General features: G+C 47.8%; 1 protein-coding gene across 7 annotated transcripts in view; it reads left to right on the top strand.

Annotated features, from left to right (window-relative positions):
* ITSN1 (intersectin 1) overlaps window positions 1-27,171 on the top strand; it is a 108,581-nt gene that overhangs the window by 67,820 nt on the left and 13,590 nt on the right. For 5 of the 7 annotated variants that reach the window (XM_039711879.1, XM_039711877.1, XM_039711876.1 and 2 more), the window contains 9 exons: window positions 2,119-2,363; window positions 3,719-3,878; window positions 5,749-5,954; window positions 6,765-6,847; window positions 9,030-9,196; window positions 13,200-13,245; window positions 15,314-15,435; window positions 16,878-16,992; window positions 19,491-19,682. In XM_039711879.1, the coding sequence (XP_039567813.1) occupies window positions 2,119-2,363; window positions 3,719-3,878; window positions 5,749-5,954; window positions 6,765-6,847; window positions 9,030-9,196; window positions 13,200-13,245; window positions 15,314-15,435; window positions 16,878-16,992; window positions 19,491-19,682 (1,336 nt within the window). Of the gene's footprint in view, window positions 1-2,118; window positions 2,364-3,718; window positions 3,879-5,748; window positions 5,955-6,764; window positions 6,848-9,029; window positions 9,197-13,199; window positions 13,343-13,618; window positions 13,720-15,313; window positions 15,436-16,877; window positions 16,993-19,490; window positions 19,683-19,902; window positions 21,378-27,171 lie in introns of those variants that run through there. The other 2 variants (XM_039711880.1, XR_005627735.1) reach the window with 2 other exon arrangements.

Raw genomic sequence — 27,171 nt, 5'->3', positions numbered from 1 at the left:
GGGATCCCTGGGCTGGAATCCTGACCTGGGGTCCCTTGGTTGGGATCCTGGACTGAGATTCCTGGGTTGGGATTCCTGGGCTGGAATTCCTGGGTTGGAATTCCTGGGTTGGGATCATGAGCTGGGGTCTGATCCTGGCTGGGATCCTGCCTGGAATATCTTGCAGAGCTCATTCTGTCACAGGAGCCTGGGAATGATCTTTCCAAGAGTGTAAAGCCCAGGGAAGAGGAGGAGAATTTCCCCAGGAAGGAAAAGGCTTTGCCAGTCTGGGGAGGGCTCTGCTCTGCCCTGCTGCTGGGAAAAGCCTGTGCCATGGATTCCACAGTTACTCTGGCTTTTTAATTCTCCCACTTTTTAATTCTCCCATCCTTTCAATGTACTTTAAATTCCTTCCACTGTAAGTTGAGATTGATTTTAATCCTGGCTGTAACTCAGCCAAGCTTTTGTGTGGGAACAGACATCCTTCCCTGAAAAATCTACAATGAATTCTAATGGCAGTTTCTCATCAGTTTTCTTAGTTATTGATTGTTGGAGTTGGATTCAATCTTCTTTGTGATCCACAGAATTAAGGAGTTGTCAGCTGTGGTTCTAAAGTACAGCTCAATAAATAAATAAAAAAAAACCTCCCACACACTGTAATTCACTATTCAGGTGTACATTTAGAGTCTGGTTGTCTTTTGGAAAAAAAAAATCTGGGATTCTTGTGGGACTTGTGGGTGGTAGGTGTAAAATTAAATTAAATTGAAACAAAATAGCTTAAAAAAAAACATTTAAAGGAATTTATTTAAAAATTCAATATAGTACTACAAAACCAGATGTGATTTGTTTTTTAGATGAAAAAGAAACCAGAGCTGATAGGAATTTTGAAGTTTAATTATCCTTCAAAATGCCTTTTCATGAGAGTGCATAGAGAACTTCATTGGGTTGAATAAACAGAGATCTGGATCCTCACAGGCAGTTTTAGAATTATTACACTCACATCCTCTCCTGAAGAGCCACGAATTGCATGGGTTTGAAACCTTTTGGTTGTTTTGTTTTTGTTTTTTTTTCCTTATGCCTGAGGAATGCCAGTGGTTTCTGGGGTTCAAACCTCAAAGATGCTCTTTTTGGAGCATCTCCACCAGCCAGATTTGCCTTTGCAGTGCTGCTTGTTCCCTCTGTGTGCTGATTGCAGATCCTGCCCTGCCTGGGGTGCCTGATCCCTCCCTGTGTGGGTTATCCAGCCCCAATGGGGTCCCAGATCCCTGTGTGGGTTATCCAGCCCCAATGGGGTCCCAGATCCCTGTGTGGGTTATCCAGCCCCTTGTGGGGTCACAGATCCCTGTGTGGGTTATCCAGCCCCAATGGGGTCAGTGATCCCTGTGTGGGTTCCCTGTGTGGGTTATCCAGCCCCAATGGGGTCCCAGATCCCTGTGTGGGTCAGGATTGGGATTGGGGTTGGGGTTGGGATTGTGCCCCACAGGTGAGAGCCCACCTGAGAGCTGCCCCAGCCCTGGCCCAGCCCAGGAGGAGCTGGAGCTGCTGCAGAGAGCCCAGAGGAGGCTCCAGGATGAGCAGAGGGATGGAGCAGCTCTGCTGGCAGCAAAGGCTGGCACAGCTGGCATTGTTCACCTGCACAGGAGAAGCTTTGGGCTGAGCTCAGGGTGGCCTTGCAGGGCCTGCAGGAGCCCCAGGAAAGCTAGAGAGAGACAATTTCCAGGGGATGCAGGGACAGCACACAGGGAATGGCTTCACACTGAAAAATTAGGTCAGGTATTAGGAACAATTTCCTCCTTGGGAAGGTGAGCAGGGGCTGGATTGGAATTGCCAGAGCAGCTGGGGCTGCCCCTGGATCCCTGGCAGTGCCCAAGGCCAGGCTGGACACTGGGGCTGGAGCAGCCTGGCACAGTGGGAGTGTCCCTGCCATGGCAGGGTGGAGCAGGACAGGTTTTAGGGTCCCTACTGACCCAAACCATTCCATGGTTCAGTGGTTTCAATATGGAAAGAAAAGGAAAAAAACAATTGTGGAGCACTCTTGTATTGCAAAAAGTTCATTACTGCAGAGGAGATCTGGGTGTTTTCAGGAAAATTCCCTTTTGCAGGATGTGTTTGTTAACTCTCTGACTTCTGTGTCTGCAGGTGGATGAAAGCCAGACTGGAGAGCCAGGATGGCTCGGTGGAGAACTGAAGGGGAAGACTGGATGGTTCCCTGCAAACTATGCAGAGAAGATTCCAGACAGTGAAGTTCCAGCCTCTGCCAAGCCTGTGGCTGAGCCCTCTGCTGCTCCCAAAGTGTCTGTGCAGGAAAGCTCCACTGCCCTGGGAGCCCCTGCCCCTGCAGAGGCTCCTGCAGCAGCCAACAACTGGGCAGACTTCAGCTCCACGTAGGTTTGGGGGCTGCCTGGGCTCCTTTGGAGCTGGCCCTGAGCACAGAGCCAAACTAAAAATACATTTTGGGATGTGAAGGATGCTTTCTGTAGGAAGCAGTTGAAGTTGAAGCCCTGTGGGACTTGGGGCTGCTCCCATCAGCCCTGCCTGGGTACAGCATGAGCAGAGACATCCCCATGTGGGCATGGGGGAAATCCCAAGGGGTTCACTTCCTTTGGAATCACAGAATCCCAGACTGGGTTGGAGGGACCTCAAAGCCCACCCAGTGCCAGCCCTGCCATGGCAGGGACACCTTCCACTGTGCCAGGCTGCTCCAACCTGGCCTTGGGCACTGCCAGGGATCCAGGGGCAGCCCCAGCTGCTCTGGGCACCCTGTGCCAGCCCTGCCCACCCTGCCAGGGAACAATTCCATCCTAATCTCCCACTGAAATGTCCTCTCTTTCAGTGGGAACCCATTCCCCCTTGCCCTGCCACTCCTCTCCCTAATGAACCATCCCTCTGCAGCTCTCCTGGAGCCCCTTCAGGTACTGCCAGCTCCTAAATCCCTTTCTCCTACATTAGTTTCCACCAAGCCTTATGGAAGGCTTCCAACCTGCTTATTGCTCTTTTCAATATGAAAATGGCAGAGGTGACATGAAGAGCTCACTTGATTCCTGGTCACAGCATTATTAAAACTGATGGAATTGGAACACGTGCCCATCCCTGGGTGTCTTAACTCAATACTGGGCACTTTTATCAGCTGCAATTCCTTCTCCTTTGCCCATGAAATCCATGTTTTTAAACTGATATCTCAATGGGAGGCCCTGACACAGCTGGGGCTGCCCCTGGATCCCTGGCAGTGCCCAAGGCCAGGCTGGGCACTGGGGCTGGAGCAGCCTGGCACAGGGGAAGGTGTCCCTGCCATGGCAGGGCTGGCACTGGGTGGGCTCTGAGGTCCAAACCCAAACCATTCCATGATCCTGTGTCTAAAGAAAAGGGATGTGAGAGGTCAGTGACATGCAGGGGGGAAGATTTCAAACCAGTTTTGTAAAGAATGATTAATTATTTTATTTCTCTTTCCACTGTGCATAATGCAGCCTGCGCTGCTTGAACTTCTGTTTGTAGGGACACAGCTAAGAACTGAGATAAAAACCTGTCCTTCAGTGGCAAGGACAGGGAGCTCAGTGTGGGGGCTGCCTTTGAAGGGGAAGTTGTGCTTCACCAGTGTTCAGTTGCACTGCTGCACCTGGAATTAAGGTGCTGGAAAAGAAATTCATGTAGAAAGTTGAAATATTTGTTCTGTGTGAATTTTTTTTTGTTCCTACTGTTAAAACCAGTAGGAATCACATTGTTCTTTTCTTTTCCTTTCCAGCTGGCCAGCAAACAGCAGTGAGAAGGCAGAGAGTGATAACTGGGATGCCTGGGCAGCCCAGCCCTCGCTGACCGTGCCCAGCGCGGGGCAGCTCCGGCAGCGCTCGGCCTTCACCCCTGCCACTGTCACCGGCTCGTCCCCGTCCCCTGTGCTGGGCCAGGTGAGCTCCTGGCCTCGCCCACGTGCTCTGGGCCCCACAAAGGCGTGGAGAGCAGAGTGGGAGCCTTGCCTGCGTGTTAAAACACTCACCTGACACGACAGAGGGAGCACCTGCAGGAGGGGCGGCAGGGAGGGTCCCACCTGCAGAGCTGCCCCAGCCCAGGAGGAGCTGCAGAGAGCCCAGAGGAGGCTCCAGGATGAGCAGAGGGATGGAGCAGCTCTGCTGGCAGCAAAGGCTGGCACAGCTGGCATTGTTCACCTGCACAGGAGAAGCTTTGGGCTGAGCTCAGGGTGGCCTTGCAGGGCCTGCAGGAGCCCCAGGAAAGCTGGAGAGAGACAATTTCCAGGGGATGCAGGGACAGCACCCAGGGAATGGCTCCTAGTGCCAGAGGGCAGGGCTGGATGGGATCTTGGAAATGAGGATATAATTGTTCCCTGGCAGGGTGGGCAGGTGTTGGGAAGGATGAAAGTTTGACAAGAAAGTCTCACAGATATGTATGCTTAGCAGAAAGATTTTTGAATGTAGAGACTGAGGAAGGAATAGAGATGGAAGCAAATTTTGATATAGAAGAAAAGAATTGCTGAGCCAGTCTTACTGGATAACCAAGGAGGCAAAGGGTATGTTAGTTATAAGGGGGTTTTTATGACTTAGAACAAAGGATAAACCCACCTCAAACAAGAAGATGTTTTCACCAAGCAGAAAAATAGCACAGGCTAGCAAGTCAGCAAATGTTGCAAGTAGAAAAAAGGTCTCCAAATTTTCCACTGCAAGAAAACTGAAGAACAACTTCTAGCTTAAACTGTAATGTACTTTTAGTGATTGGAGAATAGTAACATGAATATGGTAATTGTAGTAGTTATGAGAGGCTATAGATAAAAGTCAAGGTATAGATTGGTTCTACTGGATTGAGATGCTCAAAAAAGAAAAGTGTATAATGCATTTGTAACCTGAACTCGGGGTCTCCAGGCTGCCTGCAGCTGACAGCTCTAGGCACAGGCTCTGTCACCCACAACCCTGGAGTGCTGTAACATCTTGGATGTAATAAACTGCATTTGGAAGAGCTGCCTGGAGGCCTGCATCCCTCATTTAGGCACTTTCAGGCAGGCTCTGGCACAGCTGGGGCTGCCCCTGGATCCCTGGCAGTGCCCAAGGCCAGGCTGGACACTGGGGCTGGAGCAGCCTGGCACAGGGGAAGGTGTCCCTGCCATGGCAGGGTGGCACTGGGTGGGCTTTGAGGTCCCTCCCAGCCCAAACCATTCTATGGATCTCTGATCCATTGGCAATATCTGGGGCTGGATTTAACACCAAACAATTCCTGGTTTGCTGGTCTGGGTTGGCTTTTTTAGATTTTGGTGGTACAGGGTTGGGTCACTTCCTTGGGGCTTTCTTCACTCCCATGACAACCTCCACTCCCAGGTGGGTTGAGTGGAATAGCAATGGCAAAGCTTCCCAGCTGTGTTCTTCCCTCTCTTCAGGCATTTCCTTTTCCTCAGTGGAAAAACAAACTCTTCTGGAGAGCTCATGTCTTCTGGGAAGTGCTGAATATCTACCTCAGAGCAAAAAGAAATTGCAATATACCATGAATAAAGTGCAGCAAAGCACCATTTCCCATAAAATGGCCTAGAAGTCCTGCCAAAGCAGCTTCACAAGGGTTTATTACACAACTTAAATAAAAGCAATTAATTTAATCTTGCATTGCATTGATGATGTGTTCACAGACAGAACTGCAGGAGGACTGTAACCATTTCTGGAATTCCTTTGCAAGTTTAACCGATGCCTTAGTTGAGAGAGTTTATTTTAGTTTGTTGCTGTATAAGTAGCTTTGTTGCAGAAGGCAGAGCATGACTGACTCCTGATTTTCTTTCTGAAGGGTGAAAAAGTGGAGGGGCTTCAGGCCCAGGCTCTGTATCCCTGGAGAGCAAAGAAGGACAACCACCTGAACTTCAACAAGAACGACGTGATCACCGTGCTGGAGCAGCAGGACATGTGGTGGTTTGGGGAGGTGCAGGGCCACAAGGGCTGGTTCCCCAAATCCTATGTCAAGCTCATCTCAGGCCCCATTAGGAAGTCCACGAGGTATTTTGTTTGTTTTTTCTGTCCTTCACTTCTGTGCTGGGGTGGAAGGAAATTGGAAGAGCTGCAGGATTGAATTTTAGAGTTCCACCCTGTAAAAGAGACCCTGTTTTTATCTGGAGGGTTTGGACTTCCAATCCTGAAAATATAAGAAATTTTCTATTTCTTAATTGAGAAATTAAGAAATAATAATAATAAGAAGAAAATTAAGAAATAATTTTAATAATAAGAAGATAAGACTTTGAGAAATAAGAAAGCTGACCTCCATAAGAATTAGAAAATACGAATAAGAAAACTGTCCTCAGTTCTCCTCTGGTCTTCCCTGACCAACAAAAGATTAATTAACCTTCTTAATTTTATGTGACTTGCAACTGAAAAATGAGTGTGTTGGACTTTCTGAAGTACAGCTGTGTAAGTCACAGCTCCTCTCTGCCCAAAATTAAAAGGTATTCCTCAAATCTAAATTACTCCTCATTATTCTTGGAGGATTAAACATTTAAAATCTCTTTTTTTTTTTTTTTTTTTTGTAATGTGAAGGCAACATTAGCATTAGGAGTACCAATGAGAATGATTTTAGATCATTTTTTTCCTGAGGAAAAAGAGGAGATGCAGAAAATTCTGTATTTAAGGCAGTTGTTTAAATGTGACCATGGCAGACCACTGGATTCAAAGCTTTATTTTGCACATTTACTGTCTCTTCTTTTAAAACCCAGGGAGTTGCTTGGGGGTGCACGTGCATTTTATATTTGAAATATAATAACAATTTTTCTGAAGAGATTGAATTTCTTAAATAACCATTATTTTCTTCTAAAGCATGGATTCTGGTTCCTCAGAAAGTCCTGCTAGTCTGAAAAGAGTAGCATCCCCAGCAGCCAAGGCAGCAGTGTCAGGGGAAGGTGAGTCCTGGCTGCCCTGGCAGCCTCTTACTCTGCTTTTTGCCAGAATCAGGAGTCAGACTGTGCTCTTCAAGTGGTGCTGAAATCCAAGAGCTAATCAGTTTGCCTCTGGAATAATTTAGAATTATTATTATTAGAGTAACAGTTTATATATGTTGTGTGTAGAGAAGGAATTTCATATATTTTCATATATATTCATTTCATTATAATTTCATATATCACAAAATATATGGAAATATCCAATAGAAATATTGGGAAAAGTACAAACTACAAAAGATATTAAAATATCCAATAGAAATACTGGAAAAACTACAAACTACAAAAGATATGAAAATATATTTTGTAGTTTATACTTTTTCCAATATTTCTATTTTTTTGTCATTATTTTGGTGACATTTTCTGATCTAGAATGGGTTTTCACAGAGGGTCAAATAAACACATCTGTCCATGGTGTCAAGAATTGGTAAATATTTTGATTTCCCCCAGAGTTCATTCCCAGTGTTTTTTTAGAGCTCTCAGTGAAGGCAGTGACAGTCAGGGAATACAGGGAATTCTAAATATTTTAATTTTCCCCAGAGTCCATTCCCAATGTTTTATTAGAGTTCTCAATGAAGGCAGTGGCAGTCACTTAGGGAATACAGGGAATTTTTAAATATTTTCATTTCCCCCAGAGCTCATTCCCAATGTTTCATTAAAGCTCTCAATGAAGGCAGTGACAGTCACTCAGGGAGTACAGGGAATTGTAAATATTTTCATTTTCCCCAAAGTTCATTCCCAGTGTTTCCTTGAAGGCAGTGACAGTCACTCAGGGAATACAGGGAATTGTAAATCTTTTCATTTTCCCCAAAGTTCATTCCCAGTGTTTCCTTGAAGGCAGTGACAGTCACTCAGGGAATACAGGGAATTGTAAATCTTTTCATTTTCCCCCAAAGTTCATTCCCAGTGTTTCCTTGAAGGCAGTGACAGTCACTCAGGGAATACAGGGAATTGTAAATATTTTCATTTTCCCCAAAGTCCATTCCCAGTGTTTCCTTGAAGGCAGTGACAGTCACTCAGGGAATTCTGGGATCCTTCTGCTCAGCTCCGTTTTCAAGGGGGAGCCTGGGGCACAGACTCAGGGTTCACAGATATTTTTCTGAAGGGTTTTAAAAGGGGAATTGCTGGCTGTTGTCACCTTTCAGCTGGAGGGGAATGTCCCCAACCTGAGCTGCCTTAACTCTTAATCCCCTGCAGTGCAGAGGTGGCTGGGGGTTAATTAAATCACAGGCAGAGGAGATCAGTTAATCTAAATGCAGGTCACAGGTGAGCATCTGTGTGTGGTCCCTACTGCACACCTGAATTTTCTAACTGCAATCCCAGGTACAGTTTTAGGGATATTTATATTTAATTTGTACTCAGCACTACAGAAACTAAAAGGAGGGAGCAGCAGAGAAAAGGGAGATAATCTGTTATTTCAAAGTACAGCTGCTGTACTTTGAAATAACAGATTATAATATAATCTGTTGTTAATATATTATTATAATAATATAATAATAAGTAATTATTCCAGAATCCCAGCTGCTTTGGGTTGGAAGGGACTTTAATTCAGGATCACCTTGTTCTGGTTTTCCTGGTGTTTGAGGAGAAGGAACTGTGGGCATGCAGGGTCTTGTCCCAGGTGGGATATCTCAGGTGTTGTGTTTGTGTGAGAAAGGAACACAACCTTTGTTTAAACACTTCAAAAAAGCTGTGGTTTTGAGAGGCAATAAAGCAGGGGTTTAACATCTTCTGTTGAGAGGGTTGCAGAAAAGCTCATGTGCAGAAGGTGATTTTTAAGGTGTGTGCACTTTGCATCCCAAACTCTGAAAATCCCACTCATCAGCACAACCCAGAAACCACTGGGAAACATGTTTAGTATCTGAATGAATGATTTATGTACATTTAAATTATTAAAATGTACATAAATATATATATATGTACATATATACACATAAAATTAAACCAGCAAATTATATACAAGTCCCCCTGAGGCAGCTTTTTGATAGATCCTATTCAGTTGTGATAGATACAATTTTATTCATTAAATATTGATGTTTCTATGAGTAATAAATAAAAATTTGCCTTCTGCCTGGCCCTGCTGTGGCTGAGGTTTGCCAGGGGAGCTTTCTCAGGGCTTTTCCATGTGCTGTGTTCCCTTTTGCAGAGTACATTGCCATGTACACCTACGAGAGCTCGGAGCAGGGGGACCTCACTTTCCAACAAGGTGACCTGATCCTGGTGACAAAGAAAGATGGTGACTGGTGGACGGGAACGCTGGGTGATAAATCAGGAGTTTTCCCATCTAATTATGTGAGACTCAAAGATTCTGAGGTAGAGAAATGTTTTCTTTGGGGTTCTAGTGGTAGCTGCAGGGCAGGGCGTGGTAGGGGAAATAAAAATGTGTTGCAGATTTATTGACTGAGACTGGAAAGGAAAAACAATTACAATAACAGCTGTAGTTGCATTTTACAGCTTAATATTATAAATAACTTGGGGGACCTTCCATGGCAATAATGCCTGCATCACTAGTGCACTTGGCAGATTTTTAGACACTGATCAGAACAGCCATGATTGTTTTATTGCCCTGATAAGTTTTTAATGCCTGAGCTGCATCTTACTGCCATTATTAAAAAAAAAAATCTGCACAGTAATATTTCAATCTATTACATTTTTTCCCTGTAATTTCTTGCAATCAAGAACAAATTTTGTACCAAAACTTTGCTAACGACTGTATTTATTTGTCAGATTTTGACTGAGTAATAGAGGTTCTGTTTCATCTCTTTTTATCTTGAAATAATTCCATAGAACACAGTTTTTTTTGTTTTTTTGTTTGTTCTGTTTTTTTGTTTGTTTTGGGGGGGGTTTTTGGGGGTTTTTTTGTTGTTGTTTTTGTTTGGTTGGTTTTTTTGTTTTGGTTTAGTTTTTTTGTTTTTTGTTTTGGTGGTTTGTTTTGTTTTGGGTTTTGGTTTTTTGTTTTGTTTTTTGGGGGATTTTTTGCTTTCTTTTTAGGCATTCTAAAGGGAGATAGATGTTCTCTCATTTATATGGCTTGAGAGGATAATTTGTCTCCCAATAAGAATTAGTTTAGATTCAGAGTTGAGTACATGACTGATCTCTTGATGAGAAGATTCTGGTTTATATCTTGGAATAATGGGGAGTTAAAGATAAATGAAAGAAAATCAGTGGATTTTGGGAGATCTGGAAGGTAATGCACAAGAACTCAGTGAAAGGCTGCAGCACAGAGCCTGAGCAGTCACTCCTTAAATCCATCCCTGCTGCTGCAAAAGCCAGAGGACAAAAGCTGCAGTGAAACCTCAGCTGTGGGAAACCTTTCAAGGGGAAATTTCTGCAGTGTCAGGAAATTCCAACAACATCTCTGGGCCAGGGTTAAAACCCTTGTGGTTGGTGATGTTCAGTCCTTGGAGAGGTGGGGCTGGGGCACTGCAGAGCTCAGGTGTTCAGTTCTGTCAGAGCTCACTTTGGGGTTTCTGGCACCTCAGAGACTGCCTGGGGCTGCCCCAGCTCACTGCATTTCACCCAAAAGTGCTCCAAGTGCCCTCTGTGCTGGTGAAAATGCCACCTTCAGCTCCAATCTGGATGAGAGAGGGAGGGAAAAGCCCAGAGCTGGTGGAGCCCCTGCCCTGGGATGGTTTTTCCATGCCATGTGCCTGCAGGACAGGGACCTGCCTCCAAGGGGGGAACTGGGTTTTGCTCTCCAGCCTGCTCCCAGGCAGTTTTTGCAGAGGATTTCAGAGTCCTGGCTCTCTGAAATCTCACTCTCTCACACTCAGATGTACTGCTGTGCTTGGACAGCTGCCTGGGCTGGAAAATGTTCTGAAAAGAGGAATAATTTCATGTGTTCTGCACTATTGACAGAACCAAAGAAAAGCAGGGGTGATCTTTCAGCAGCAAGGGCAGAGTTTCTAGAAATGACTCAAAATCTCAATGGTTTCTACAGCAGAAGAATTTTTTAAATTTGTTCTTCTGTGCCCATTCACCTCAGGGTGCTAAAACAAACCATTCCCTGTTCCTTCAAGCTTCAGTTTATTAAAAAGTGGGAAAGTCTTTGTTCTTCAGAGGAGCAATGACCCATTCTGAGGCTGTTCCTTAGAGGGAGGGATGGATACAGGGTTTTATTCTGGACACTGGTGAGAATTCCCTCTGTGGGGATGGCTTGGAAACACAACAATTTCAAGACATCTGATTATAAAACTTTGCATAGGGCTTCAGAAAATAATCCCTGAATGGCTCAAGTTGGGATTTGAAGCACAATTGGCAAGTCCTTGCTGGGGATGATTGAAGTGACAGAGCCAGTTCTGCTCTGCTGGCTCAGGAGACTTCATCACTTGTCACAAGGTGCCCTCAGGTGCTGAGGGAGTGTCCCAGGTGTGCAGGGAGGCAGAACAGGCTCTGTCCTCACTGCTGTGTCTTCCCTCTGCAGAAGGAATGGGAAATGCTTCTCCTGAGTGGGCCAGAAATGGGGACCATCCTAAATTATGAATTCAGTTATTTCTTGAAGTGCTGTGGGACTTTTCCATGTGTTCCTGCTGCTTTTGCACTGAGGATTCAGAGACTCCTCAAAGACAATTCAGACTCAGTGTGGTCATGGTGGTTCTGAGGTTTCTGTTTTAAAACCACCTCTGTTTCCCAGCAAAGGCAATGTCCCAGCCCAGTTTGGTCTGTCCATGTGCCTCTGACCCAGCAGCTGACCAAGGAGTTGGGAGGAGGGGCTCCTCTGAGGGTGCAGGCACTGTTCTGTGCTGAGGAGGGCAGAGGCTTCCTCTCCAGAAACACTTCCCAGAGCAGGAGGAGTCCCTGGCATCACCTGGCAGTGCTTTGGTTCTCTCCTCTGGCAGGGCCATGTCCCCTTGTCCCCAGAGCTGCTCTGGGCTTTGCCCTGATCCCCTGGGGGCTCTGCTGGCTCCCACCTCCCAGGGTGGGGGGATCTGGGGCCATCAAAGGACTGCAGGGAGGAGAGGAAGATCTGCTGCTCCTGAGGGGTGTAACTGCAATAATGTGTGACAGGGAAGGAGCTGTGGGACATCAAGGCAAGCTGAAGATGTACCTGAAATCCATTTTGTGGGTGACTCACAGCCAGCACAGGGGTTTGAGGGCCCTTTTCTCTCAGCCACTCAGCTGTTCTTCACTTACTCCTCAGTTTAATTCCTGCCAGAATCCCCAAGTTTCCAAAACATCAGCTGGCAGGGAGAATGTGGAGAAGGAAATTGTTCTTTTCCACACAGGAATTAGGATTCTGTGGAGGCCTTCGGGTGGTTTGATGTTGGCTCCAAGTTTGTGAGGAGGATCTAAAGGTGAAGTTGAGGGAGGTGGAAGTGTTGAAGGCAGAGGGACTTCTATGACTTGCCAACATTCCTGGCCACAGTCCAGTTTAGATTTAAGTTGCTGTAATCCACCTCAGAGCTCCTTACTGCAGGACATAAATCTGTCAGTGGCCTGGGAGGAAACTGCAGGAATGATTTAGGGGCAGGAGCTGGACTGATGTCAGGTTTTGCTGGATTTCTTGTGGCTGTTTGAAGGCCTTGCTTCCCAGTCCCTTGGATGCTGATGTTCATCCCTCACCTCACCCTGTCTGGGTGCAGGGAGCTGCTCAGGAATGTTTGCAATCCAGCAATTTGCAGGGATGAAAAATTCTGTTGTTGTTTCAGCTCACCTCCACAGAATTCCCATTCTGTAGGTACATGGATCTGCAATTACAGATGGGATCTCCTTTGGGATTGCACATGGGATCTCCTTTGGGATTGCACATGGGATCTCCTTTGGGATTGCAAATGGGATCTCCTTTGGGATTGCAAATGGGATCTCCTTTGGGATTGCACATGGGATCTCCTTTGGGATTATAAATGAGATCTCCTTTGGAATTGCAAATGGGATCTCCTTTGGGATTGCACATGGGATCTCCTTTGGGATTACAGATGGGATCTCCTTTGGGATTGCACATGGGATCTCCTTTGGGATTGCAAATGGGATCTCCTTTGGGATTATAAATGAGATCTCCTTTGGAATTGCAAATGGGATCTCCTTTGGGATTACAAATGGGATCTCCTTTGGGATTGCAAATGGGATATACTGTGGTATCTGCAGCCCGTGCAAGGGAATAAAAGTCTGCACTTGTGCATTAACAAACCATCCACTTCATGCTGGTATTTATTCCCAGATGTTTATTGCCATGTAAAATATTAAGGATTTCTTTAAGAACAGAATTTCCTGTGAGTTTTTGGCTCACATGCTTGTTGAGTGAAGCTTTGTAAATCATTTTCATGTGCTGTAGAAAGAAACCTGAGTGCTAAACTTGCCTCTTGTTCTCCATTTCAAGGCTCCAGGAGCAGCTGGGAAAACAGGAAGCTTAGGGAAGAAACCTGGTGAGTCAAACACTGTGACACCACCTTCTCTCTGTTCTTAAGTGTTGAATTTAATGGCAACAAAACCTTTTCCATGAAAATAGAGTGTTTGCTCTTGGTCATTTGGAGTGGTTTGCACTGATGAAAACCATTATAAACCAACTGGAATAAATGCAGTTAATAAATAATGTAAATGTAATAAAAGAATTCGTCCTCTAATCATTCTAGTGTGTCAATCACTAAATAACATGTAGCTAGAGAATGAAAACCTGCTTGCTCAGAGTGTGAACTCCCTGCTGGACTGCTCAGCAGAGCAGTGGGAGCCATTCTGTTCTTAAGTGTTGAATTTAATGGCAACAAAACCTTTTCCATGAAAATAGAGTGTTTGCTCTTGGTCATTTGGAGTGGTTTGCACTGATGAAAACCATTATAAACCAACTGGAATAAATGCAGTTAATAAATAATGTAAATGTAATAAAAGAATTCGTCCTCTAATCATTCTAGTGTGTCAATCACTAAATAACATGTAGCTAGAGAATGAAAACCTGCTTGCTCAGAATGTGAACTCCCTGCTGGACTGCTCAAGCCATTCCCCCTTGTCCCCAGCCCCTCTCCAGGTTTCTCAGCTGTGGGAGCAGAAGACAGGAGGAGGAATTTCTCATTAAATGCAGCAGGGGCTGGCAGGAGAGTGGGAGGTTTAAACAGAGAAAAACCAGGAGCAGAGTCAGTGCTGGGTGAGGGCAGAGCCAGGAGGAGCTGGGCTGGGAGCATGGCTCTGCTGCTGGAAGGGATCTTGGGAGTTAGGAATTGTTCCCTGGCAGGGTGGGCAGGCCCTGGCACAGCTGGGGCTGCCCTGGATCCCTGGCAGTGCCCAAGGCCAGGCTGGGCACTGGGGCTGGAGCAGCCTGGCACAGGGGAAGGTGTCCCTGCCATGGCAGGGTGGCACTGGGTGGGATTTGAGGCTCTTCCAACCCAAACCATTCCATGACTCCATGGCTGTGTGTGCTCACCCAGATCCAGGTTTAAAGCACCTTTATCACTCCAGGCTTCCCCTCAGCTGCCTGGCTCCCTGTCCCTGCCCTGCTGCAGCTGCTGCTCCCTGCAGTGCCCTTGGGCTGCTCCTCTTCCTCCTCATGCTGCTCATCTGTGTCTCAATTGCTTCTCTGATCATTTCTAATGTTCCTACTGCTCCTTTCCTTCTAAATCTCACATCAATCATTTGATCATTTCCATTTCAACTCTCTTTGTGTCTTCCCTGCACCAAAGCCTCCCTGAGTTCCAGCCTTCCAGGGTTTGTGGGTTCCTCTGCCCCAGCTGCCCTTGGAATGAATCCCTGGGGGCTGAGTGACTCTCCTGATCCCTCAGGAAGCTCCAGCAGCAGCAGCCCCACTTTGGGAGTGTTGAACTCATCCTGCACATGGCCTGGGGACAGGCTGAGCCTTTGGGGGACACCCCAATTCCTGCAGCTCCTTGGGTCCAGCCTGTGGAGACCAGAATTGTGCCACAGGCCCTGTGGGGCAGGGGAAACTCCAGCCCAGCTTGGGGTAATTCCCTGGAAGTGTCAGCTCCCAGCTGCTCTGTGTCCCCTCGTGCTGGAGGGAGCAGAGATTTCCAGGGAAATCCTCTTTGCTGCTTTGGAAAACATTCCTTTTGGGGCCAGCTGCTGAGAAATTCTCTGCCAGCCTCAATTTGCATCAATGACAAAATGATTTCATTATTTTGTCATTGATGTGTCTCCTCTCCTCAGGGAGCTCAGTGCAAAGGTGTATTTACTGGAAAACACTGGATTTTAAGAGCTGTATAGTTCCTATTATTATTATTATCATTGTCATTATTATTCTCCATTTCAAACATTTTTGATCTCCTACCACAGAGCTGCTGCACCTCTGGTTTATTACTTATTTATTCCTGTAGTGCTCTGAACCTCTCATTTATTTTACAATTACCACATGTATTCATGAAAATATAAATCCATAACAATTTGATGGAAAGGAATAACAGCACAGTCTTATAGCAGGATTAATGTTGGATAAAATGTGCTCAGATTTTTTTTCAAATTAACCTTTTCTTTCCTCCTCTGCTTCAACAGAAATTGCCCAAGTTATTGCCTCTTACACAGCAACAGGCCCAGAACAGCTGACTCTTGCTCCTGGCCAGTTGATTCTCATCAGAAAGAAGAATCCAGGTGGTTGGTGGGAAGGAGAGCTCCAAGTTAGTTCCTTTATTTTTTTCCTAGTAAAATCCCACTTAAAAAAAAAAAAAAGTTTTTTAGGAGTTCAGGATGTTGAATGTGTCAATGAGAAATAAATCTGACAAGGTTCTGCAGTGCAGCAGTTGCCAGTAAAACACATAAAATACATAAAACACACAAAACACATAAAACACATTTCAGGAGCACCCACCCTGCCATGCCTGGCTTTGGGGCAGGAGAGCAGCAGGAGCTCAGCAGGGAGGGGGCTCAGGGCTGCTTTGGGCCCTCCCAGGTGTTTTTGAGAGCAGAATTTGACAATTTGGTCCCCCTGAAGGAGGCTCTGCTAGGTTTGGGGTTTTTAGCAGGGAATTTGAGGTGGAACAATGCCACTGGTTTAATGTGCAGTGCAGATCTCAGACTAATTCAGTTCTCTTTAACTCTGTACCTGCCCTTTTTGCCCTTTCTGGTGATATTTTTTTCTTCTTTTGTGGAGAGATCCTCTTCCAGAATCCCTTTAGGGTTTTTTCTCAATAACCTTGACTTTAAAGAGCCTCCATTAAATGTATTTTAAGACAGAAAAGAAACTTCTCTGGGCAGGAGCTGCCACAGTTTTCACTGAGCAGCTGCTGGGAGGCTCTGAAACAACTCAGTTTTGGTTGTGTAAATGCTCCTATGTAATTGAGATGCTTACATGTGGTTTACAATTGGGTTTTATTTTGTTAAAAATCCCTGACTGTTCTTTTTATTCTGCTGCTCCACACTTGGGGGTCAGAGTGGAGGGAAAATAAGGCAAATGTTTTTAGCATTAAGCATTTAAGCATTAATGCAGTGTTCAAAAATCTGTTAAATTACCTAAATAGACTTTAGATCAAGTGTTTTCAGTAAAGGTTTAGACAGGGAAGAAAGTAGTTCAAGAATAGTAAATCCTTTAGGTGACTTCTTTTCCACCAAATTTAACAATCTGTTTTTTAGAGGCAAAATTCTCCTTGCCCAAAATGCCAACCTTATTCTAACACAAACAGAATAAACAGTTAAAATCTTTCTTGAGATGGAGTTGGAAGCTGGGATTCAGAGTTCTGGAAGAACCTTTCTTACTGCAAGGAATTTTCATGGATTTGATTTGCAATGGACATTGGGTTTGGGGAGACAACAGGATGAGGTTTCCTGCTTTGGTGACACGGGGCATTGAAAACCTTGGATATGTTCCTGTAAAAGAAAAGAGGAAATTTGGATTCTGAATCTCTGCTGAAACTGTCACAACCCGGGGATCAATTTTAGTGTAAGGATCGTAACAATGGAGTGTTTAATCAGAAATACTGCTCAGATTCTGTGTTAGCATTGCACCACTGATGTATAACGGCCCAGAGCAGCTGGGATTTCCCCCCAGAGCCTTTCCCCAGGCTGGGCAGCTGCAGGGCCCTGGAGCCTGGCAGGGCCCCGCTGAGCGCCGCTGTCTCCGCAGGCGCGCGGCAAGAAGCGCCAGATCGGCTGGTTCCCGGCCAACTACGTCAAGCTGCTGAGCCCTGGCACCAGCAAGAGCACCCCCACCGAGCTGCCCAGGCCTGCAGCACCCTCAGGTGAGCCCTGCCTGCCCCTGGCACCCCTGCCCTGCCTGCTGTGCCCGTGCTGGGCCTTCAGCTGGGAGGGGTGTGGTGCTCCAGAGCCTCTGGGGCGTTCCTGCATCCCCCAAACCATCCCTGCCCATCCCATCCCATAACCCATCCCACCCCTGCCCTGCCCTGTCCTGCCCTGACTGTGGGACAGGAGATCTGGGGCGTTCCTGCATCCCCCAAAACATCCCTGCCCATCCCTGACTATGGAACAGGGGCTCTGAGCCTTGGGGTGTTCCTGCATTCCCATCTCATCCCTGCCCATCCCATCCCATCCCATAACCCATCTCACCCCTGCCCTGCCCTGTCCTGCCCTGACTGTGGGACAGGAGGTCTGGGGTGTTCCTGCATCCCCCAAACCATCCCTGCCCATCCCATCCCATTCCTGACTCTGGAACAGGGGCTCTGAGCCTTGGGGTGTTCCTGCATTCCCATCTCATCCCTGCCCTTCCCTGCCCTGCCCTGACTGTGGGACAGGAGATCTGGGGCGTTCCTGCATCCCCCAAAACATCCCTGCCCATCCCTGACTACGGCACAGGGGCTCTGAGACTTGGGGTGTTCCTGCATTCCCATCTCATCCCTGCCCTTCCCTGCGCTGCCCTGACTGTGGGACAGGAGCTCTGGGTGTTCCTGCATGCCCCAAATCTTCCCAGTCCATCCCATCCCTGCCCTGACTGTGAGACAGGAGATCTGGGATGTTCCTGCATCCCATCCCATCCCCATCCCATTCCATCCCATCCCTGACTGTGGGACAGGGGCTCTGAGCTCTGGGTTGTTCCTCCATCCCCCAAACCAGCCCAGCCCTGCCCTGTGGGACAGGAGCTCTGGATGTGTCTCCATCCCCATCCCATCCCAGGAGCTGCAGAGGCTCAGGAGGCTCCAGGGCTGGCCCCTGAGGCTCCTCTCCTGCAGAGCCCCCAGGTCTGAGGTGAAGAGGGACAAACCCCTGTGGGGAGGGACCTTTCCTCTGCTCTGAGCTTTGGGGGGACACAGGAGCCACAGAAAGGAACATTCCACAGAATCCCAGCCTGAGGGGCCTTCCCAGAGCCCATCCCCTGGTGCTGCTTGTGGTTGTTACAAAGATCCAGCAAATGCTTCTCTAAAGCCTCTTGGAATTCAGGTTTGGAATGGCAACTCAGCACTGAGACACAACCTTTTACAAGGAAAGAGGATGAGATTTATTTTTATATATTTTTGAAATTATTTCAAGTTTGACAATCTGGGACTTTCCCCACATGCTACATTTTGCAGAATAAATTTTTAGCACTTTTTTCAGAACATCAAAATCTTAATTAAACTGTAATAAGAAAAAAAAGGAAAAGCTGTTTGGCAAATTGAAATAAGTTGCTGGCTTGGTACAAGGATGAAAATCAAAGCAAATTTTAGGATTAATCCCCTGGAGAGAACCTGCCAGCAAGGCTCATTAATGCAAGTCTGATGTCTGGTGGGAAAACCAGAAGCCCTGGCAAAGAGAAAAGAGCAGAGAAATAGAGGGGATTATTTATTTAACTGAACAGTCCTGCTGCTTCAGAGAATCCAGGGAGCTGCTTTGTCAGAAGTGAGCAGAACCAGCTGCATTCTGAGGCTGGATGAGTTCCACTGCAAGGGAACAGAAAATCCCTGCTGGGACCAGTCCTGGGTGCCTGGATGGCCTGGGATGCTTTTGTCCAGCTCTGTTCATTTTCTCTTGTATTTTCCAAGATTTTTTTGTTCTGAAAACCTCACTGGGACAACAAAGGCATCACCATTGGCTTTCTTTTGGAATATGCAGCTTCCAGTAGTGGAAGTTCCAATGTGTCCCAGGTTTTCCTGTCCACTGACCAGTTCCAGGGCAGGTTGGAGCACCCTGAGGCAGTGGAAGGTGTCCCTGCCCATGGCAGGGGTGGCACTGGATGGGCTTTAAGGTCCCTTCAGCCCAAGCCCTGCTGGGATTCCACTGAGGCAGTGGAAGGTGTCCCTGCCCATGGCAGGGGTGGCACTGGATGGCCTTTAAGGTCCCTTCAACCCAAGCCCTGCTGGGATTCCATGAAACTCTTTGGGATTTGTAAACCCCTGGAGTCAGTTTGGGGGGGCTGAGCCCCAGGATGGGCTCTGGTCACTGCAGGGTCCTGGGTGCTCAAGTGGGCTTGAACACAAACCCTGAGAGGAGCCCTGAGGGAGCTGGGGGTGCTGGGGGGGCTCCATGGGCTGGAAGGGCTCTCCCAGCCTGGGCATTCTGGGATTCTGTGGAGCTGTCCTGAGCCATGGGCAATGTCCAGAGGTGACCTCTGCCTGTGGGCAGGCTGCAGAGCAGGGAAAGGCTCTTCCCCAGAGGCTGCCCAGGGAATGGGCACGGCCCGAGGCTGCCGGAGCTCCAGGAGCCTGCGGGATGCCCAGGCTGGGGCTGGGGGCTCTGGGCAGGGCAGGGTGGGTCCGGGCTGCTCTGGGGGGTGGCTGCAGCCCCCAGTGACCCCTGTCCCCCTCAGTGTGCCAGGTGATCGGCATGTACGACTACAGCGCGCAGAACGACGACGAGCTGGCCTTCAGCAAGGGCCAGATCATCACCGTGCTCAACAGGGAGGACCCCGACTGGTGGAAGGGGGAGGTCAACGGCCACGTGGGGCTCTTCCCCTCCAACTACGTGAAGCTGACCACGGACACGGACCCGAGCCAGCAGTGTGAGTGTCCCTGGCGTGTCCCCCGCCCCCGGGCCCCCGGGCTCTTTGAAGACCTTCTGTCCCCCTGTGTTTGGTTGGTTTCGTTCCCATCCCGCCCAGCACGTTCCCCCCCCTCTCCCATCATTTTTGCTCCATGCCTCGCCACGCCTGCCTCATTTCCCCAGCTTGAATTTGCTCATTGTTTTGTTTTGCTTATGTGTTGTTTTCCTCCTTTTTCTAGGAATCATATGTTGTCCATCCCCCACTCAGGCTTGAAAGTCCTCAAAGAGACCCACTATCCCATAGCAGTGCCCAGAGGGATGGAGGGAGATGCAGCCTTGATCATGTGCCTTCCAGCATGATCACCTACTGCCTTCTGAGTCAAGAACACACTGCACAGCAGTTTTACCTCATTTGACATTTAGTTGCATGGAATCGCAACGGTTGAGTTAATTACCGACAAAATTAAACTGATTCAAAACAAAAAAAAAAAACAAAAACACACACGCTAAAAAAAAATAAAAAAACTCAGAGGATAGTGGGTCCTTTTGTGGCTTTCAGAGTTACCAAACTAATTTTTCCACCTTTGCACAGGTGCTTTTGGTAGTTTTAAAAATTATTTTTTAAAGATATATTCTAGCCTTTTAAAGGAAAAGTATAAATTTAATTTCTTCATTGCAATTTTGTTTGTGCAAAAAGACCCACTATCAAGGAATGCTGCATGTGCTATTAAAATTGTTCCAAATGTCCATGAATTGGAGACTTTATGTATCTTTCTTTTTTATTGTTCACTTGTCCAGTGTTGTCAATGTGTCTTTTTTTTTATTATTTTAATTTTCTTTTTTTTTCTTTTTTTTTTTTAATTACAAAAGAACAGAAGGAGTTCAAATCAGTTTAAGGAAGTTTCAATGTGCCCAGTTCCAGGTGTTTTGTTGTAGTTACTGTACTGTTGTAACAGGTGTTGTTGTTGAGTGTGTAACCGTTGTGGGGAGGCAAACCTGGAGCGGTTTTACCCAGCTCTCTTCATTTGATTTTGCACATTACCTGTAGCTGCAAACAGTGAGCGAGCAGCCTGGTTTGTGTCTGTCCCTCGGGGTGTCACATTCCCAAAATGGGTCAGAAATGGGTGCAATGTTCCCTCCTGGGGCTGCCAGAATTCCCAAATTCCGCAGGGACGGCACTCGGGCTGCTCCGCTGTGCTTCCTGTGGAGCCCCACCTGAACGAGTCATTTTCCTGACAAGAGCGAATGTATAGAACTCTCTCCCTGCGATTCATTTCCGATGTTTACATTTTTTAAAGCAGACTGTGGAGTTTCACAGGTGAATGTGAGGTGGAGCTGTGGCTGTGCTGCAGCCGTGCCCGTCTCCGTTAGCGCCCGGCTCTTGCTGAAAGTGCTGGCAGTGCCCCCTCCCAACACCTCAGCACAACAGAGCCCTGCTACTAATGATTTACCACGGGGTTACACAGAGTCCTGCTTCCGTGTCCCTCTGTCCCCCAGCTCCTGCTGGCAGCCCTAGCACTCCCAGCCCAGCTCCCCTCCCGACCCGTCCTGCGGTGCAAAGGACAAGTGAAGCTCCTTACTCAGTTGCACTTCAGTATTTCATCACTATGAATGTAAATTATATAAATATATAAAAACCTGCAGCTTTAACAACTGTAATCCAGCCTTTCCAATTAGTTCCATGTATAGAGAATTAAATCCTTCGTACAAAAGAGGCCGACAGTGTTTGTTGTTGTCTCGTTGCTGGCTCAGCCGAGCTCGCCCCGAGGGCTTGGCCCAGCCCAGCCCGGAGCCCCGTGCCCCCCCAGGGACACCAGCCTGGCTCCCTGGGACGTGCTCTCACTCTCAGGGCTCACATTCATCACTGCTCCTGCAGCCTCTGCCCCTCTGGCTCAGGGGGCATTGCTGGCGTGTCCTTGGACTCCTGGTGAGTCCCTCCCAGCTCAGGATGTTCTGGGATTCTCTGATTCCCTGCCCAGGGTTTCTATGTGGTGCCAATCAGTGGATTTTGGTGTTCTGTTAATGATAAATGAAATATTCTTTCTTGCTTTGCCGTGGGCTTACCTGGATTTGGGATGTGTTCTATGCCAGAAGCTCAAGTCTCAAAAAATGCACAACTGCACAGATTTTCCTTCTTTTTAGGACAGTATTTAAATAGTAATACATCTTTCATTTCTACCATAAAAAATAATTCTTCTCCATCATGGCCACTTGCTGACAACTGCAGAAATGGAGCAGCACATCCCACTTGTGATTTTCAGAGCTGTCTGAGGGGATGGAGCCAGCTTTGACTCCACTCTGTCAGTGTTTTGTGCATTGACTGACATCTGAACGAGAGCCTCTCCCTCTTTGCCCATCCTGAGCTGCTGGGTTGAAAAACTGACTGGGCTGAAAGCTCTGCCCTTGGGGACACTGCAGTCCTGGGAGGAGCAGGTTGGGGTTCCCTCTGTGACTCACAGAATCCCAAATCCCCGGGGCTGGCACAGCCCTGCCAGCCCAGGCAGTGCCAGCTGTGCCCCATGGGCACCTTGTCCCCAGCCCAGAGCACTCAGTGCCACCTGCAGGGGACACCTGCAGGGATGGGCACTGCCAAGCTCCCTGGGCAGCCCCTGCCAAGGCCTGAGCACCCTTTCCATGGGCAAATTCTTGCTGCTGGCCCAGCTGAACACACAGGAGGCACTGCTGGTGCCAGGACCCCTCAGGCAGAAGAGCAAAATGAATCCCACGTGCAGAGTCCCAGACACAGACACTCCCTTGGGGCTTAAGTGTTGAAATCCCTGAATTGTTCATTTCCTCCCTGAGTCCCTAAGGATGCTCTGCTGGCTCAGCAGGGAGGGTTTCACCCTCCTCCTCCTCATCAGGGATTCTCCCTGAGCTGCAGGCAGCAGTGTCTGCTTTACTTGTCTTTATGGATACCAATATATATAAATCTATAAATATATCTGTATGAGAAAGGGAGTCTGGCAGTGCCCAGAGCAGCTGGGGCTGCCCTGGATCCCTGGCAGTGCCCAAGGCCAGGCTGGGCACTGGGGCTGGAGCAGCCTGGCACAGGGGAAGGTGTCCCTGCCCTGGCAGGGTGGCACTGGGTGATCCTTAAAATCCCTTCCCAGCCAAATCATCCTGGGAATTGGCTCTTTGGCATTCTGGGAATTGGTTCTTTGTCTTCACTTCCCTGTGCCAGGTGCCTTCTCCCCTTGCACAGGAATTGTCACTTGAGGGATGGAGAGGAGACTGGAATTCCAGAGGCTGCCAGTGCTGCTGGATTTTATTCCTCACTCTTTTTACTGTTTGTGGGAGTTCCTTCTGTATTCAACTGCTGACAAAGAATTCCCATGGATGTTCTTTCAGAGAATTTGTTCTTTTCAATACTTGAAATCTGCCCAAGTCAACTCTAAATCTGAAATGTAGGTTTATCAAGAACATTTCCTTTATATCCAGGATCAGTTTTATTTAAACCTCAATTCTTTTGGAGTTTTAGTGGCTTCACTTTCTGTCCCCATGAGCTCACTGAGCATATTTGATTCCCATAAGCAAAATCACTGAAATTCTGGTTTTGTTCTCTGGTTTCAAAGCACTTTTAGTTCTTAGTGGTTATTGACTCCAGCTATTTCACTTGTTAAATAGCAACTTCTGTGCAGTAAATTCAGATGACAAATGACTTGTTTTTAACTTTAATTTGGGCAACTTCAGTAGATTCAGGAGCAATATACCCAAATATTACTGCAGCAGTGGAATGACACAGAGGGCAGGGTCACAAAGGGCTCCTTGGCTAAACACGGGGCTGAGGTGACCTTTGGCTGTCAGGACATTGTCCTGGAGCAGTTCAAATGAAAATGGTTTTCAGCAAGACTTCAGTGCCCACCTGGGGACTTCAGTGAGCAAAGCACTTGAACTGAGCTGGGGGCACCCCCAGGGACCCCCCAGTGCCAGCCCTGCCCTGCCCAGAGCCCCCCAGGCCCAGCCTGGGCACCCCTGGCAGCGCTGGCCAAAGGCTCCTGGAGCTCTGGCAGCCTCGGGGCCGTGCCCATTCCCTGGGCAGTGCCAGCACCTCTGGGGAAGAGCCTTTCCCTAAAATCCACCCTAAATCCCTCTGGCACAGCTCCAGCTGCTCCCTGGGTGCTGTCAGGTCACAGGAGCAGAGCTCAGAGCTGTCCCTCTGCCAAATGAAAGTGAAAAAATGATAAAATGCTGTTTGATAAGAGGTTGGAACATTTAAAATACTGCATTTGGTTCCCCCATTCCTGGTTCCAAGTGAAGTGCCTGCACAGCACCTGTATTTATGGAATTCCCTGTGGAATGGGCTGTGCAGGCCCCTCTGCCTGGACTGTGGCTGCTGCTCCTGAGCCCTGGGTGCCAGGGGCTCAGACAGGCCCTGGGGCACGATACAGAGGTGAGGTTTCATTTCCTGGTGTGTTCTGAACCATTCCAGGCCTTGCTTAACTCTGTGATTTACATTTTTGGATGCATTCTTGCCCTCACATGGGGGATTTTACTGTCCCCAAGCAGCATTGGTAGAATCAGTGACTCGTGGAATGGCTGAGGTTGGAGCACCAGCACTGAACACATCCAGACATTTGAGCATTCCAGAGAGGGCACTTCCACCCTTAAATAATGCTGCAGGTTTTGCCAGTGGGACTGCCCAGATTGTTTTCCTGCTCCTTCCCTGCACCTCAGAGGGAATGCTCTGCTCTGAGAGGAACTGAAATTCCAAACCTGCTGAAATAATTGAAAATAGCTGAGAAATGGGGTTGGGCATTGCAGATGCTTGAGATGCAGAGATCTGTTTGATCCCAGTGGCCTCACCAAAAGCCTGGGGTGGCCTCTCAGTGCAGGGTCCATCCCAGGAGATTTAGGGGGAATTGGCTGCATCTGAAACAGGTGCTGAGAAAGCTGAATGTTGAAATGCTGTGATTTAAATAACTCAGCACTGAGAGTTATTTAAATAGGGCTGTGCCCAGTCCTGCTCCTGCAGGAGAGACCTGGAGGGGCTGGAGGAGTCCAGGGCAGGGAATGGAGCTGGGAAGGGGCTGGAGAATTGCTGAGGAGCTGGGAAGGGGCTGGAGAATTGCTGAGGAGCTGGGAAGGGGCTGGAGAATTGCTGAGGAGCTGGGAAGGGGCTGAGGCTGGAGCAAAGGAGGCTCAGGGGCCCTTGTGGCTCTGCACAAGTCCCTGGCAGGAGGGCACAGCCGGGGGGGTCGGGCTCTGCTGCCAGGGAACAGGGACAGGAGCAGAGGGAACGGCCTCAGGCTGGGCCAGGGCAGGCTCAGCTGGGCCAGCAGCAGGAATTTGCCCATGGAAAGGGTGCTCAGGCCTTGGCAGGGGCTGCCCAGGGAGCTTGGCAGTGCCCATCCCTGCAGGTGTCCCCTGCAGGTGGCACTGAGTGCTCTGGGCTGGGGACAAGGTGCCCATGGGGCACAGCTGGCACTGCCTGGGCTGGGAGGGGTGTGCCAGCACCAGGGATTTGGGATTTGTGAATTAATTTACCTGAGTGAAGAGGTGCTCTCCTGGTGTGCTGTTCCGTTCTCCTTAAGGATTTGGAGGAAAACTGTGCCATCCCTTTTGCCTGCTCCTGGTCCCCTGTGACAGGACAATTCCTGTCTCCTGTGACCTTGTCCCTGCAGCCTGGGCCAGCACGAGGCTGACAGGGAAATCTGGCAGTGGCCCTGCTTAGAAAACCTCCCCAAGTGAAAAGGAACCAGCAGCTGTGGCCATGGATGTGGATCAGTGATTTCCACAGCAGAACCTCCCTTCCCAAAAAGCAGCATCTTCTTTTAGGTTCAGTGTTTGTCCTGGGAGACCCAGATCTTCAGGGCTGACTTTGTAAGGAGGAGGAACAACGTCTTTACTCTGTACAAAGGATTTGGAGTTATTTGTATATTGTATTTCTGGAGCCCATTAATCTGCAGGGACTGTGCTGCTGGGAGGTCAAGGCACAGATTTGCAGTTCCAACATTTGTCTGTTCTTCCTCCAAGTCCAGCCAGGATGGCAGAATTCCTGGATTCACCCTCCTGAGGACAAACCAAGTTAATTATTGTCATTTCCCATCCTTCCCTGGCTTTACTGCATTGAAACAAAGAATTGCCCAGAGCAGCTGGGGCTGCCCCTGGGTCCCTGGCAGTGCCCAAGGCCAGGCTGGGCACTGGGGCTGGAGCAGCCTGGCACAGGGGAAGGTGTCCCTGCCATGGCAGGGTGGCACTGGGTGGGCTCTGAGGTCCAAACCCAAACCATTCCCTGATTCTGTGATCTGTGGAATGCAGTTCACCAAAGTTCTTTGGCATCCATGAAGAAGGAGCCAGACATTCCCACCTGGAAAGGAATCCAGTTCTTCTTCAGGGTTCTTAACACAAAGACAAGAAAAATCTCTGTACTTGTGCACCTCACAAAGAAATCTCCTACCAGGAAAGTCTCTTTGGGATGTTCTGCTCAGATTTCAGATTCTTTTTTCCCCAAATACTTCACAGCCAAAAGCAGAGTGTTTGTTGTGGTTCAGAGCAGCCCATTCACAGCCAAGGGAGCCACTGAAATGCTTCATTGTTCAAAATGTCAGTGCTCCCTCCAAGGCCTTGCTGCTTGGAAATCACCTGCAGGCCAAGGATTCTGAACATCTTTGAACAAGAACTTCTCCAAGGAAAAGTAATTAAACACTTGGTTCTCTTCTAATGAAGCACTGGGAGAACTGGGGCTGTTCCTTAGACCTGTGGTTTACTTGGTGCCAAAGAAGCTGCTCTGAAATCAGGCATTTATTCAAGAGACATCAAACTTCTGGCTTTTGGAAGGGGCCAAAATTCATTGTTTTGGCATAAAGATGATGTTTCTCCACATCTGCTTTTTATTCCAAGTTTCAATTGCACTTCGTAAGGGGCTGTGACACCCTGTGTCTCCAGGGAGTCTTGTCAGTGTCACTCTGCTTCCCACCTGATCCCAGCTCCCAGCTTCACAGTCACAGAGGAAACAACCTTGGCTGCCTGTATCTCCTTTTCTTGGCTTGTTTGGTTTGACTTTGGTTTTTTGTTTTGTTTTGTTTTGTTTTTTTAAATTTTATTTTATTTTCAAGTCAAATCCTTTGTTCCCCTCTGAGGAATACAGATCAATTAAAGCAGATGTTGCTGGTATTCCATGGAAATATTGGTGATACACCTGGACCTTCTCAGTGGCATTGTCTGAGCTCCATTCAGGAAGCTCAAAATGCAGGAGATATTCCCTAAGTATTAACTTGATATGCAAAGAACTGAAAGAGTTACCTGGGGCCTGATGTTTCCATAAGGAAAGTTTGTTTCCATGGGGAATATACTGAATCTGCTGAGGGGTGAGGGAAAAAATTCAACTGGGGAATTTTGGTTGTGTGAAAATAGTTGAATTGATCATTTTTAGAGCCAAACATTTTCCATCTGTTTGAAATCAACTTAGCTTTTTGAAATCATTGTATTTTATGCAGAAAAGTAGCAAAAACTGGAAGAAAACATTCTGTGTTCCAATCTCAGAAGGACTTAATTGAGCTCAGCTGAAA

The sequence above is a fragment of the Passer montanus genome, unplaced genomic scaffold (assembly GCF_014805655.1).
Source record: "Passer montanus isolate IOZ18808 unplaced genomic scaffold, ASM1480565v1 scaffold251, whole genome shotgun sequence".
Classification (NCBI taxonomy): Eukaryota; Metazoa; Chordata; class Aves; order Passeriformes; family Passeridae; genus Passer; species Passer montanus.
Note: the sequence above shows the minus strand (reverse complement) of the source record. Positions and strands in the feature narration are given on the sequence as shown.